This window comes from Lissotriton vulgaris, unplaced genomic scaffold (assembly GCF_964263255.1).
Source record: "Lissotriton vulgaris unplaced genomic scaffold, aLisVul1.2 SCAFFOLD_836, whole genome shotgun sequence".
NCBI classification, from domain to species: domain Eukaryota; kingdom Metazoa; phylum Chordata; class Amphibia; order Caudata; family Salamandridae; genus Lissotriton; species Lissotriton vulgaris.
This window is the reverse complement of record NW_028241934.1, coordinates 299,801-313,852: the sequence shown is the minus strand read 5'-3', so window position 1 is coordinate 313,852 and position 14,052 is coordinate 299,801. Positions and strand designations below refer to the sequence as shown.

The window sequence follows — 14,052 nt, the reverse complement described above, 5'->3', positions numbered from 1 at the left end:
CCGCACTCACTGTCACTCCGCACTCACTGTCACTCTGCACTCACTGTCACTCTGCACTCACTGTCACTCTGCATGCACTGTCACTCACTGTCACTCTGCACTCACTGTCACTCTGCATGCACTCTGCACTCACTGTCACTCTGCACTCACTGCATGCACTCTGCACTCACTGTCACTCTGCACTCACTCTGCACTCACTGTCACTCTGCACTCACTGTCACTCTGCACTCACTGTCACTCTGCACTCACTGTCACTCTGCATGCACTCTGCACTCACTGTCACTCTGCACTCACTGCATGCACTCTGCACTCACTGTCACTCTGCACTCACTCTGCACTCATCATTACTGTTCCTTTTGTGGCATAAAACGGGTACCTCTTCTGCGTGCACTGGTTTATGTCAGAGGAGCTAAGCTTGGTCAATGTCTGAACAAAATGGCAAAATGATATGTTCCTGCAACAGCACAAGGCCGTAGATTAGAAGCTACGAGGTAAGAGACAAAATGTACCCGCAATACCAAAGTACTAAACGCTTCACTGTATCTTGGAGGAATGTACTTACAAAAAAAAAAAACAATCACCCATAACAACGAACCCACCCGACCCGTCCTTATCAAAACAGATCAGACGAAGACTTGATGGAGAGGGCCAGGCACACAACCCGGCCATCGGTCGCCTGGGAAACCAGATCCATCCACGGCTCAGGAGTCCTCTGTGCGTGGACAGGGTGTACTCCAGGAATCAAGTCCGTGCAATTGTACCTAATAATTTTCTCATAAAAAACTCACTGCGCATTCCACCCTCAACGAACAACACGCTTGGCAAAACAACATGCACGGCAAAGGAAACCGGCCGCTCGCACACTCTCCTCTCCTACCTCCTTGTATCATACCAAGTCACGGACATGCGCAGACGTCGTGATGCGCATTTGATTCAAGTATTTTACAGTTTTATAAAAAATACTCACTGCGCATTCACCAATCAACGCGCGCGGCAAAGGAAACCGCCGCGCACACACGCTCCTTTTCTGCCTCGGCCTCACTGATGCACGATAAAGTATGTCTGTCTTAAATCTTTAAGTCTTAAGTTTTAAACAGACAGACAGATAGAAGGACATGCTTGATTAGAGCCCCGTTGCGCGACACACCCATACATGTCAGGCGACACAGTACCGTGTCGCGACACATAGTTTGGAAAGCTATGCCCTAAGGTAAGCAATTACGGCGGACTCCCGCTTTCGTTTTGTGCCGGCCTGCGAACAGGAAGTCAGGCAGGCCGGGCGGGACAACCGGAAGTAGGAGGGCGGGAGCCTACCCCGCCTCCCACGGAAGAGCCGCGATTGTTTGGCGCACCGGAGCAGGCAGGAGCCTACCCTGCGCCCCGGTGCCGAAGAAGGGAAGAAGAGTCTTGCTGCCGGTGGGAGCCGCTGCACTGAGGATGCCGGTGAGTGGGGCTTCGCCTTGTTGGGGGGGGGGGGGGGGGGGGGGGGGGGGGGGGGCATCTGTGTGCGCGCGCGCGCGGCGGACTGTGTATGTGTGTGAGCGTGCATGTGTGTGTATGTGTCCTGGAGTCTGTGTGTATGCGTGTGTGTGACGGGGGGGGGGGTTGCCTGTCTGGGTGTCTGTGTAAGTGTAAATGCGTGTGCGTGTGTGTGTGTGTGGAGCCGAGAGGAGAGGGGCTGGTGTGTGTGGAGGGGTCTCTGTGTATGCGTGTAGGTGACGGGGGTGTGCCTGTGTATGCGTGTGTATGTGCGCATGCGTGAGTGCTGTGTATGCGTGTGGCTGTGATGTGCGCATGCGTGAATGTTGACGCGCGTGCACGCAGCTCAATCCAGCCGCTCGTCACAGTTTCGTGTCCCTCATTCCCCCGTGTCAGACGACTATAAGTCTCCAGCCTGGACGCATCCTTCGGATGCGATGTCCAGGCGAGACCTAAAAAGGATCAGACTCCTGAAGCTCACCTTCCTCCACGTCTTCATCCCGATACCTCTGTTCCCCCAGAAGCCTCTGTGCCTCACGCCTCGACCTCTCCTTCACAAACGAAGCCGACGGATCCATGATCGACTCCACCGGAGTCGGCGTCGAACCTGAAGTTGGGCGAGGCAGTTTAACTCGAGGTCGAACCGGATTCGGCATCGGAGTCGAGAGTACTGGCGTCGAAGGAATCGGCGTCGATGGATTCGGCTTCGCCGGCGTCTGAAAATGCCAATGCAGTGCTGGAGCTGGCATGAAAGGCACGAAGGGTGCGGGGGCATAAGCCTGGGGAACACCCAGACTAAACGCCATAGGACCTGTGGGACCAACAGGTGCACCAGACGGGTACATTGCCCTGGAGACGACCCCTAACATGGCATTGAGGAATTGCGTCAGATCTTGACCTGGAGCCGGAAAGGCAGGATACGGGCCCCCAGGCTGCTCCCGAGGGAGCGGAGTCGTCACAACGTCGACCTCCTCTTCAGGCTGGTGCACCGGAGTCGACTGACCCGCAGGCAACTGAGCCTCGACTTCACCAACTTCCTCCACTTCACCTTCATCCTCCTGGCCTGAAGGATGGGACGGAACCGGAGATGGATTCACTACCTGCTTAGGTGAACCAGGCGAATCCGCATGCGAAGCCTCACCCTCAGAGACCTGTGCTTCCGAAGCCGAAGACACCACCTCCTTCCGAAGCAGCTTACCGTGCGACTTCGGTCTCGAACTCGAGTCCTTTCCAGAATGAGGTCTTGACTCATGGCTCCTCTTCTTGTGTTTCTTCCTCAAGGACCTCGAAGCATGAGCAGAGGACGACTCTGATCGCGACCTCGAACGAGATCTCGACCGCCGAGTTCGCGACTTCGAAATTTTCTTCTCCTTCTTACTTTTTAATTTTGCAACGAGGAGCTTCGTCTCCCTCTCTTGAATGGCCTTTGGTGTCATCTTAATGCAAGATTGGCACTCCTCAATGTCATGGTCAGAGCTCAGACACCAGACGCAGCACTCATGCAGGTCAGTGATTGACATGGTCTTGCCACATTTACCGCAAGCCTTAAATCCGGTCTTCTTCGACGACATGTCGACAGAAGACAATAAACCACAGAGAAAAATCACAGAGTAACAAAGTTACTGTAACAGCTACAGACGATCCCTTGAAAACAGTTAGCGTTGACGACGCAGAAAAAAGGGAACTGATGTCATCACGCTGGCGTGGGCCTATTATGGTGTCGGTGACACCAGCGGAGTCGCGCGCGATGCCATGCCTCTATGACGTCGTCCACTTCGGCGCGAAGCTACAAAAAGAATTTCCGAATGTTGCTGACGCGAGGGGATATTCACAAGGTGAGGAATCCACTGGCAGATGTATCTATCAGAAACATCCTTTGAGAAAAAAGTTTTAAAAAATTGGTCTTGGTTTCATTCATACTTAAAATATATGTAGGAGTGACTGGTTTTAAAATGTTTAGTACATCTTATATTAACATGCCAACCACGCTCTCATGAAGCAATTCTATATTAATGTCCTGACTGCGCAAAATGGATTCTGTGTCTCAACTACTTGAGTTATTAGTTCAGAGCTTAAATGTGTACTTTCTGCAAATGTACTATCTCCAGTCGTTTGACAGATTGCTTTCCTGCCATCAGTCCAGATCTCTTTATTGCACAATATTAATTGCTCAGCGACAAAAGTCTTTAGAGCGTCACGACCCATTAGACGTTTTTACCAGCTTATATATATATATAGCAAATGAGTTCGACCTGGCAAGTTTATTGCAGTTAAAGAGAGGGTGACTGTCAAAAAAAGAGATTTTTCTTATTTTAACTCGTAACAGAATCTTTACTGTCTGCGGATTGGAGTTGCAACAAATTTTAAATTTACTTTAGATGGTGCCTTTGTTTGGTTTGGTGTAAATCCATTGAGTTGTTTGAGAAATTAGTCTTTGAAAAAATTATTGGGTAGGCTAGAAAGGGTTAAACAGTTACGGTATCCGGACCGTAAGTCCACAAGCGGTCCTTGAACCCGGTTTGAAGGACAGTTCGTAGATGCAAAAATAAAAAGTAATTTAATCAGAGTGGACAAGGGAGGTCTTCCCTTCCCAGGGTCCATTTAGTGTCCGCAAACTCAAAATAAGATATGTAGACCAGAAGGCTCTGATTGGCTATCCACAGAGAAAACATTTTCAGTTTGTAGACTAAAAGACAACATAAACTTGAGAAAGGAATGACCAGTAGCTTCTACCTTCTCTTTTGTTCCTTATAACTATGTTGTTGAGGATGAAAAAGAAACTGGACTATAAAGTAATCCAGTTTTATTTTACAGAATGAAGTGGTCTTTTAAGAAAGTTTTCATGACTGAAGGTTGTAGATGGACAAAGTGTCTATTTTATATGAACTTTTTTAAGAGACGGAGGCAATATGCACCCTGCTGTGCTGCTCTTACATATCTAATTGGTAAGTGCTGCATTCGATAGCAAGCTGGAGAGGCTAGACAGTGGTTAAGGAAATCGGTGTACGATTTCTTGCAACAATTTGTACTTACAGTTCTTAAAAGCAGAAATGGTTGCTCTCATGTGTTTATTATCTAGAATGGGAAGGACTTCTTTTTTAATACAAGAACTGCAGTGAGACATTTAGCCTGCCCACATGCTCCAATGTATTCATATAATCAGTAATATGCAAAATGTGAAACTGAAATCTTAAAATGAAACAGTAAATGAAACTGTAATTACCTCTCGCACTTTGGGATGTACTGGAGAGCTTCGCGGAAGGTTAACTCCATGATACATGAAGTCCTGTATGCAGTTAATTTCAATAGTCTGAAACAATAAACTTGTGTGAGGGTATAATAATTTGAACATTGAACAATTTGCTTATTTAAGTACATTATATTTAGTTGCACCTTAAGCGTGTTAGGTTCAACCTTAGAATTCAAGAAGTTCGCATAATGAGCTCCCATATGACAGACGAGCATATAGCTCTCATGGATGCTATCCGTTGCTAAAACAAGTTGTTTAAGCTGGAGACATCCTTTGGGTTTGTATTAAGAGTAAGAAAAAATATTTTAAAAGCATTTTCTTTGTTTATTCATAATGAAGAACCAAGTCTAAAGTTGGTGCATGAACTAGACACTTGAGATTCATAGCTTGATACTGGCATAAATGCTTAAAGTAGGCATAAGCAAGCGTGTATCCCACAAATATGGGTAAACAGTTACAAATATGGAATTCATTAAAAAAACAAAAAAAGTATGCCTTTTTCTCCCCCTGATGAATTTAACTTAAGACCTGGCTTGAGTAGTTGTTCCTTTCAGCCATGTTTCAGCAGCAGCCGGTCTTGCGAGCATGGAGGGTGACACTGCAGCATGTGCCCATTTTTTACAGTCAGCCAATAGACTTCAGGTAATGATTCTGACATAGGTATCGTGGAGGTCTTGGCTTACAGCCCGAATCCGAGCAACAGGGGACTAACAGGCTCCAAAAAGTTGCAGGGTGTCTAAAAGTAAAACTGCTTGTATTTCTCTACTTTTAATGTGTGTTTCATTTAACATGAAAATATTTAAAAACATGAACAAAAATACTGTTGTGTAATACAAAAAGCCAGTGTTTATCTTGCAAACTACTTTCCAATTCTACTACAGACATGAAATCTAAAAAAAATAGAAATTCACAAAGTCTACGGCTGTCTCAAACTCAGCTGTGTTTCAAATAGCAAATATTTTAGGTAAAGGCAGGAATATGGAATGGTATGAAGTAAAGAAAATACCTTCAAGATATCACCTGAAGCCTTTTTCCACGCTCTGAAATACATTTCCGCAACTTTTTCCATCAAAGATCTGTGAAAATAAAAGTATAAGATGAGTACCTTCTGCAGCATCCAGGAGACCTTCAGGAGTCTCGGAGAGAGGTCAATTGTTGAACACTACAGTTACCCTAGTGCACCATGCTTATGTGAATGCTGCAAAAAGGTCAAAACAAACAAATATTTTGAAAAAATAAAATGCCGCTATACATACTTATATGGAACAAATTTGGATACTAGTTTGGCCTAGCGGTACTAAATATCTTACAACCTTCTCTGCAATTGTTGAACAATGGTTTAAATGCTTAAATATCCAAACACTGTCTCATGATCGTAGCAAAATGATAGAAAACGATGACTGAATTTCCATTATGTCAAAAAGTCGATTTTGTTTTTTAAATTATGATTTTTGGCAATCTGAGGAGACGGATATAATGTGCTATAAATTTGACTTCAAGGAGAAATTGTTTTCGATTATCATTTTAGTATTACAATTTCACTTTTGACACTTTGGTAAGTTAACTTCAAATGTGCAAAATAGTTTGCACATTGGCACAAATTTGAAGCATGAGATGACAATGTCCCCACTACCATAGGTTTTAAAGCTGAAGTTGCAGGAAGTGACCTCTTAAGTGAAACTTTTGACTTAACTCCATTCTTTTACCTTTGCTAGAAATGATTTGCTAACTTCACAATTACATCAAGAAGATACATTAAGGTGACAGAATTAATGGAAGCAATAGATTTGTATCACCTACACTCCTGATGTATGATTAGTTGTGCTGCTTGCCTGTCTAGCATTCACTAAAAACACGCATCCTTTTTCATGGCAGAAAACAGTATTGCCGTCAGCTGCCTGTCCTATTATACACCCTGTTGCTTAGAGCAGTATAGAATATAGTGCATCTTCAAAGACTTTCTATATGGAGAGAATGGTATCCAGCATTATACCACTTCTCTGGGCCTGGAAGGCGTGGAGATTGTCTCAAAGGGTAAGAAAGAGAATCTCTTGCTGACCCATAAAAGGGGTACAGATAAAGCCCAAGTGAGCTCCCTTGCCTGTTGGAACCTCTCTTCAGAAGTGCGAAAGTGCAGAAGGTGCACAAGACAGAGGAGACTGTATCTGTCAAAATGAGAACCTAAAGACCAGTGGCAACTTGGCAGCTACTCCTCACAAAAGAACTGGTGCACAAGGAGAAAAACTGTAATTAAATGAAGTTAACAGTTCTAGAACTATTCTCTTAAATTCCCTGATTCGGGGGGGGGGGGGTTGCGTGTTCTTTCACTACAAAGCACCCCCACCATTAAAATGAAATAAATAAACAGTAGCATTCTGAAAGCCCCCATTTGTTTTATTTTTTTTAGAATAGCATCCAGTACATTACTTTGTTGGATTTTGTTTCCAAAACATACTTGTGCTTTAATAAGCATTCCAATAATTATTTGCAGTACGTTGCTTAATTTTGTATTTCTTTAACTAATTTGGTTTGGACTATTTAATTTGATTTTAATATTTATTGTTGTTTTTGGTCAGTTGTTGTGTATGCATTGCACAGATTTCTCTGAGGGAAGCCTTGCTACTTGAGCCACCTTCAGAGGTTGAACCAATAATTCTCTTAGAAGTCAATATTGTTTCCAAAAGCTGAACCTTTTGAGTCAGTTTGAAAACCTATCCCAACAGGTGGATGTTGGAGGTAAGGAACCCTAGCCCAGTTCAATGTCGCAGTCACACATTTAGCCTTGTGGAAAACCTTTTCAAACCCTAAAACGCAACAAACCTTCCAGGAACTAGTAGGAAGCATCTGCCGTTCAATGACATTGGGTACATGGGCCCAAACGTCAACCAATAGTCAAGCCTTACCCATCATACTTCAGACAGTGTAAAGCCAGATGCAGTCTCTATTTGTTACTCCAGTCACATGTTTTAACTATCAGCTCATGTCATGACCACAGTGAACACGAGTGAGCCAGTTACTCAGGAAAAGGCCAGAAAATCCAGTTCAATTGTAAATATGTAAATGCAACAAACTATCTGGATTGCTCTTGATTCATCAGGCACACAATTTAAGAGCTTTTGTAGACAGTTAAGCTATGCCACAACACAAAATTGGTACTAAAAATATTGAAAGATTTACCAAGTCTCGCATTTTCACCCAATGCACCATAGCATTGGCAAAATAAATGTGTTTGCCTCGGAGGCATAGTATCAGTAAAAACAAAGCAAAAAGAAAAATGAAAGTGAGGCTACAGGTCTGTGTGATTGCATTTCATGGTGCAATGGTAGCCAAAATAAAACTTGTGCGTACAGCACCAGCAGCAACTTTGTTTTTTTTATTGAGACGTTCCAAGATGGTACCAAGGGGCTGGGGTGCTAAAGAGGGTCCCTAAGGGAAGCAGCACAAGTGCAGGGCTGCCATTGCAGGCCGAGTGCCTTGGTGCAAACAAAAGTGAAAACAGGACATGTAGCACAATACTGTGTGTCATGTTCCCCACCACTGCAAGTTATGTTCTTATGTTAAAATATTTATAAAGCTCATGGCTGCCCCAGCAATGGGGCATCCCAGCGCTATATTGTGTGGTAGAGTAGGATAGGGTGATATTTTTAAGTCACCCCTACAGCAAGCCTGACTTCTGGGACAGGTTTACAGGTTTATGACCCCTTCCCACAGGAAATGGTCATATAGGGGTTGTTGTGACCCCCCCCCCAAGGGAAAGTAGTCTATAGGCTACTACCCTACACTCCCTAATGCCCCTAAATTGAGTATGTAGGGGAGCCCCTGCCACCTGAGAAGCAGATCTTGAGGACCCAAGAAGAGAGAGGACACAGAAGAGCTGCAAAAGCAGAGAGGATAGAAGAAGCAGCTGACCTAGTACCAACCCTACTGGCCTGTCTGTATCCCTTGTCGAATATTGCATCAAAGTCAACTTCTATAAGCAGCGATTGACTCCAGAACCTTGGGAGGAATGCATGCCTTCGATAAAGCCCAAGGCCTCCAGTGAACAGCTGACCTGTTCTCCTGCATCCGGCAGAAACTCCAAAGCAAAGACTGTGAGGCCCCAGAACCTCAAAAATCAGACACCTGAAGCAACAACTGCACCCGCCCATAGCTCGAGTCCATCTTGGTTTCACCTCTCATGGACTCCCCATCACTGCATGGAGCCTCTGCACGCAGGCCCCTTCGACTGTGACTGCTCACGGTAAGAAAACTCAATGCCTAAAGTCAGACCTGCATAAGTTGTCCCCGGGCCATGGAGAAGAGGACTCCGATGGGTGTCCCAACGTTACCAAGCATTGCAATACTTTAACACCCGTCCAGGTGCCCACAGCCCCCACCCCCCCAATTGGTTCAACCCCACTGGCCTTCGAGTCAGAGCCTGCAGTATCTTTTCATTGTGACCAATCTCCATAGAAAACTATTGGCCTCCTAACACTGTTTTGCACCCTGCACCCGGTCGTAAATTAGTGTGGATCTCCTTCTTGAATCGTGTGCGTAATTTATTGATCATTGTTATTTGCAAATGTTAGGCCTAAGGCTGAGCGACCATACTACCCCCTAACAGAGCACTTTGGGATTGAAGTGCAAGCCCCTGTTCACTCATAAGTAAACACTTGGGCTCATTACACTGTATTCAAGATATTTGCTATATTGCATAAACTCCGCTTCAAACAGGAACACCGCCACACTGAGGTTTGCAGGAAATAAGATTTCTCCACAGGTAAAATAATTTTCCTAATATATTGTTTCCAGAGATTTCTTTATAATAAGTAGGTACACAAAGTGCTCGAGACCATGGAGTAATGCCCAATTATTTAATGTACAAGGAAAATCATTTTCCCTGTGGAGAAATCCTATTCCTCGTACATAAAACAACTGGCCATTATTCCATGTTCACAAGCACCATGTACCTGCGTATTATCAAGAAACCTCTGGAAACAATATATTTATCTAAAACAATGCAGCGCTTTCCCACCATGGCACTGCTTCTGGCCAAAAGGCAAGCAGCTATGACCTTGATGCAGGACATGTACTTTAGGGATCACACTGAGATATACACTGTACCGGAAAGACATCCCACGGACTTCTGGGAGCCCCTTTGTGACTATCAGGCACAGAAGAGTACTGAAGACTCGTAGGATGCACAAAGGAATGCTGGATCAGAAGTTGTTTGTGCAAATGTATAGTGCCTGTTGCTCTACTAAAAAGCAAATTTTTTCAAGAATTCTTGGATGTGTGAGGCTAAGCGCTGATTACTAGATATCCAACATTCCAGGTCCTTGACTGCTTTTTATAGTGGAATAACTAATTGTTGTACAGGGTTTCAATTTACTAATAAAATGTAATAAAAAAATTAACTTTTAGACCTAGCCATAAATTGTTAGATTTTACAAAAAACTGCATGCTTTTATTTTGGAATTACAATAAAAAAATGCATCACACTTGCAGCTTACTTTAGTTCATGATAGCACTTGCCCTAATAGTAAAAGCTTTGTAGTATTTAATGATATATCCAATGTGTAACATCCAGTATGCTCATATACACATTTTGCATTAGCAACTGAGGATTCCTGTATGTCTTTACTACCCTGGTGTACTGTGAACTGTCAGCTCCTGGGTTTGTGCTGCCGGAAGGAAGATGCTGTGTGTCCAATGGTCAAAATGGTCTTCTTGGACTTCACCACAAACAATATGCCCTGGCCTTTGGGCGATAGGAATTCTATGGCAGGACCGGAGGCTCGGATTATGCTTTTCTTTCTCCGCCATTTATTAAAATACAAAACGCACAGCAGCCCAAGAAAAGCTCTTATTGGAACATCATCATCGGTTTCAAGAAAAACTCGAGAAAAAAACAACAAATAACATCAATATAGTGCAAATGTCTCAGACTTTAACTACAAGTCCCAGCACTCCAACTTGTAAGGATCCGAGGGTAGTCCTTTCACAGTGTCCATTATCCTTAGATAAGCAGTCCCCTCTCTCGGTCCTTCCTCTTTCTTCGCTGCTCCCGCAGCCAGTTAAGTGTTTTCTCTTTGGTCTTGGTTTATAGTGGTATTTACCTCACGTTTGGGGTTTCTTGGTTATTCTTTCGGGGTCTGTGTAAGCGCTGTGGCGGCTTTTTCTTCACAGAGTCCCGAGAGCGTCGCGGGAGCGATTCTCCGCTCCTTTCGCGACCTTTATTCCCGTGATTGTCACGCGGCGTGTATCGGCCGCTAGAGGGCACTGCGGCGTCTCGTTGGTCTTCAGCGCGGTTTTCTCCTCAGAGGAGCCGCGCTGAGGAATCCAACGGACGCGGAGCCTTGCCCTCGTGCCCACTCAGTGACGCTCGGTTTATCCGGGTCTGTATCCCTGTTTTCAGTGATTTCTTCACTCTTACGCCCTGCTGAGGGTCTGTATTGCGGTCTTACCGCGTTTTCTGCCGGTGGTGCCGGTTCGAGCACTCTTTAGCCCTGGTGTGGTAGCGCGCTGTGGGGGGGCAGACCTGGTCCCTTGTGGTGGGTCAGCGCGCTGTGTGGGGTCTGAGTGCGCCCTAATTGCGGTCAGTTCCTGACGCCCAAAAGCTGTGCAGTCCTCTGGGGCAGTGTTGGAAAGGCCTGCTAGAGGTGGCTCTAGGTCAAGTGGTGGTTGTCTTTCGTTGTGGAGGATGAATACTATGAGGAATCCCATTCAGGTAGGAATCCCATTCCTACCTGAATGACGAGGAGTTCTATCAGGCAGTTGATAGTTCTATTTACCGGTGTGTGACTGAGGTAGTGGGCCCTATGGAAGACCGCCTTTCGGTGCGCATTGTAGAGGAATGCGCCAAGTTGGCGCGCGATGATTTTCCAGGCCCTTCAGGGGAGGGCCCTCCAGCCCCAAAGAAATCTTGCAGGGAAGGGCCGTCGGAGTGTGCCCAAGGGGTGGACAAGGGCGCTTTTGAGCGTCTTCGAGATGCATTCTTAGCGAAGGCGACCGCACCCCCCGCGGAGCAGCCCGCTGCCCCTGTCCCGGTGGCGCCTTCGGAGGTTGCACCTTCTTCCCCAGACAGGGATTCCCCAGATACCGATGAGGACGATGAGTCGGAGCGTTCCTGGCGTCCTTCGGGCTCGGTTGCGGAGTTGCCTCGGGATAGTTCAGGCATGCTGGACCCGGATGAAATTATTCATCCGCGGTCAGCAGCGTGGGCCCCGGGCGACAAGGTGGCCAAGTTCGTGGCGAGCAGGCTTCGCAAACCACTAGAAAAGGAGGCCAGAGGTTGTCTACGGGGGGAATGCCCTAGGCCATCGTTAGAAGGCAAGGTGGCCATGACTCCAGACCTGGATGCCAAGATGGCGACGTTTTTGGCTAAATTCATGAAGGATCCGCGCAAGGGCATAGACCGTTCTTGGCAGTCCTGCCAAGATAAGTTGTTGGACGCGGTGGGTCCGATCACAAAAATTTTAGATATGGCGGAGGAAGCGAAGGTCACAGGTGCGACCATTTCCCCTGAAGTGCTGTCTAATTGGGCACAAAGGGTGATTATTTTCTTGGGTAACGCCAACTGCGCCCTTTCCACAGAGCGCTGACGGTCCTTTTTAATTAAACTGGACCCGAAGCTAGGAGACCTAGCCTCTTTGGAGGCGGGGGCTGTAGCCCAAGGAGGTCTCTTTGGCGAGCCCTTCATTAAAGAATTGGGAAAATTCGTATCTACTTTTACCTCGCTGGACAAAGCTCAATCCAGCATTAAACGCGTTTTCCATTAGCGTTTTTCCTCCGGGGCTGGTCGCAACAGGGGCCGTGCGACCGGCCGCACAGGGCAGAATGCCGGTAACAGAGGGCAAGGCTCCGGACGAGGGCAGTATAATACATCTGCCAACTATACGAACTTCTATCCCACCAGAGGACAGCGCTTTGGAGGTCGCGGCTTCAGAAAAGGTGCCGGAAACAACTCCGCTGCCGGTGAGTGCAATTCCTGCAGATCAGGTTTGTGTTGTAAGGCCGTTTGGCGGCCTTCTGGGGAGAGTGGGCACTTCTCACAGCGGACGCATGGGTGTTACAAACCGGCTGTGGTTTCCGTATAGAATTCTACGACCAGCCTTTTCAGGTGAGTGCCCACCCTCCGATGGTGTTCTCAGAGGCCGATGCGTTGTTGATAGACGAAGAGGTCGCGGACTTGCTTCGCAAAGGGTCCGTTCGTCGTTCAACTCGTCATCCCTCGGGGCTCATCCGCAACCTCTTTCTAGTGGACAAGCCCGGCGGCGGACGTCGCCCAGTCATCAATCTCAGAGAATTCAACGGGTGGCTGGTGTATCGCCACTTCAAGATGGAGGGGATCCATCTTTTGCGCGACATTCTTCTTTCACAGGACTGGTTGGTGCGGTTGGATTTAAAGGACGCCTATCTGGTGGTTCCCATTCATCCCCCGCACCGTCGTTTCCTGCAGTTTGTCTGGAAGGATCAAGTGTTCGAATTCATGGACCTTCCTTTCGGTCTGTCTTCCGCTCCGTGGTGCTTCACAAAAATGCTGCACCCGGTGATAGAGTTTTTGCGCGGTCAAGGCATTCGGCTCATCGTCTACTTGGACAACATTTTGCTTTTGGACCAGTGTCCTCAGAGACTGCGAGTACAACTGCAGCTAACGGTGTCGCTTTTGCAGAAGCTGGGGTTCGTTATCAACGAGACCAAGTCGGTTCTGGTCCCCTCTCAACGGATAGAGTTCCTGGGTTTCATCATAGACTCTGTCGAGTCCAACCTCAGTCTTCCAGCCCGCAAATTGTCGAAGATCCGGCATGTGTTGCGGCAGACTGTGGGGAGGTCCCACACTTCTTTGAGGCAGATTGCCAGGGTGGTGGGCCTTTTGTCCTCTTCCATCCAGGCGATTTTCCCAGGGCCGCTGCATTACAGGGCCCTCCAACGCCTCAAAGCCTTTCACTTGCGCAGAGGTTTGTCTTACGATCAGATGGTTCCACTCTCAGAAGAGGTGAAGGAGGAGATGATGTGGTGGCTTTCACACATGGAAGCCTGGAATGGTCGGGCGATTTTTGGGTCAGTCCCGGATTTGGTTATCGAGTCCGATGCCAGCAGGGCCGGTTGGGGCGCACGCTGCAGAGAATTTTCCACAGGCGGCGCCTGGTCTCCAGAGGAGCAGAAGTTGCACATCAACTGTCTGGAGCTTTTGGCGGGGTCCTTTGCTGTTCATTGCTGGACCAAGGATACGGTGCAGTCGTGCGTCCTTTTGAAGATGGACAACTTCTCAGCCGTACGGTATGTGAACCATTTGGGAGGTTCTCGGTCCCGTGCGCTAGCAAACCTAGCGAAGGAGTTTT

The 14,052-nt window shown here is 46.8% G+C and overlaps 1 protein-coding gene across 1 annotated transcript in view; it reads right to left on the bottom strand.

The window, feature by feature from the left end:
- Positions 1 to 14,052, bottom strand: part of LOC147669133 (condensin-2 complex subunit G2-like) — a 399,698-nt gene that overhangs the window by 350,105 nt on the left and 35,541 nt on the right. Inside the window, exons 8-9 of the mRNA XM_086948201.1 lie at positions 5,736 to 5,805; positions 4,703 to 4,789 (exon numbers count right to left, since the gene is read on the bottom strand). Coding sequence (XP_086804327.1) covers positions 4,703 to 4,789; positions 5,736 to 5,805 — 157 coding nt within the window. The remainder of the gene's footprint in view (positions 1 to 4,702; positions 4,790 to 5,735; positions 5,806 to 14,052) is intronic.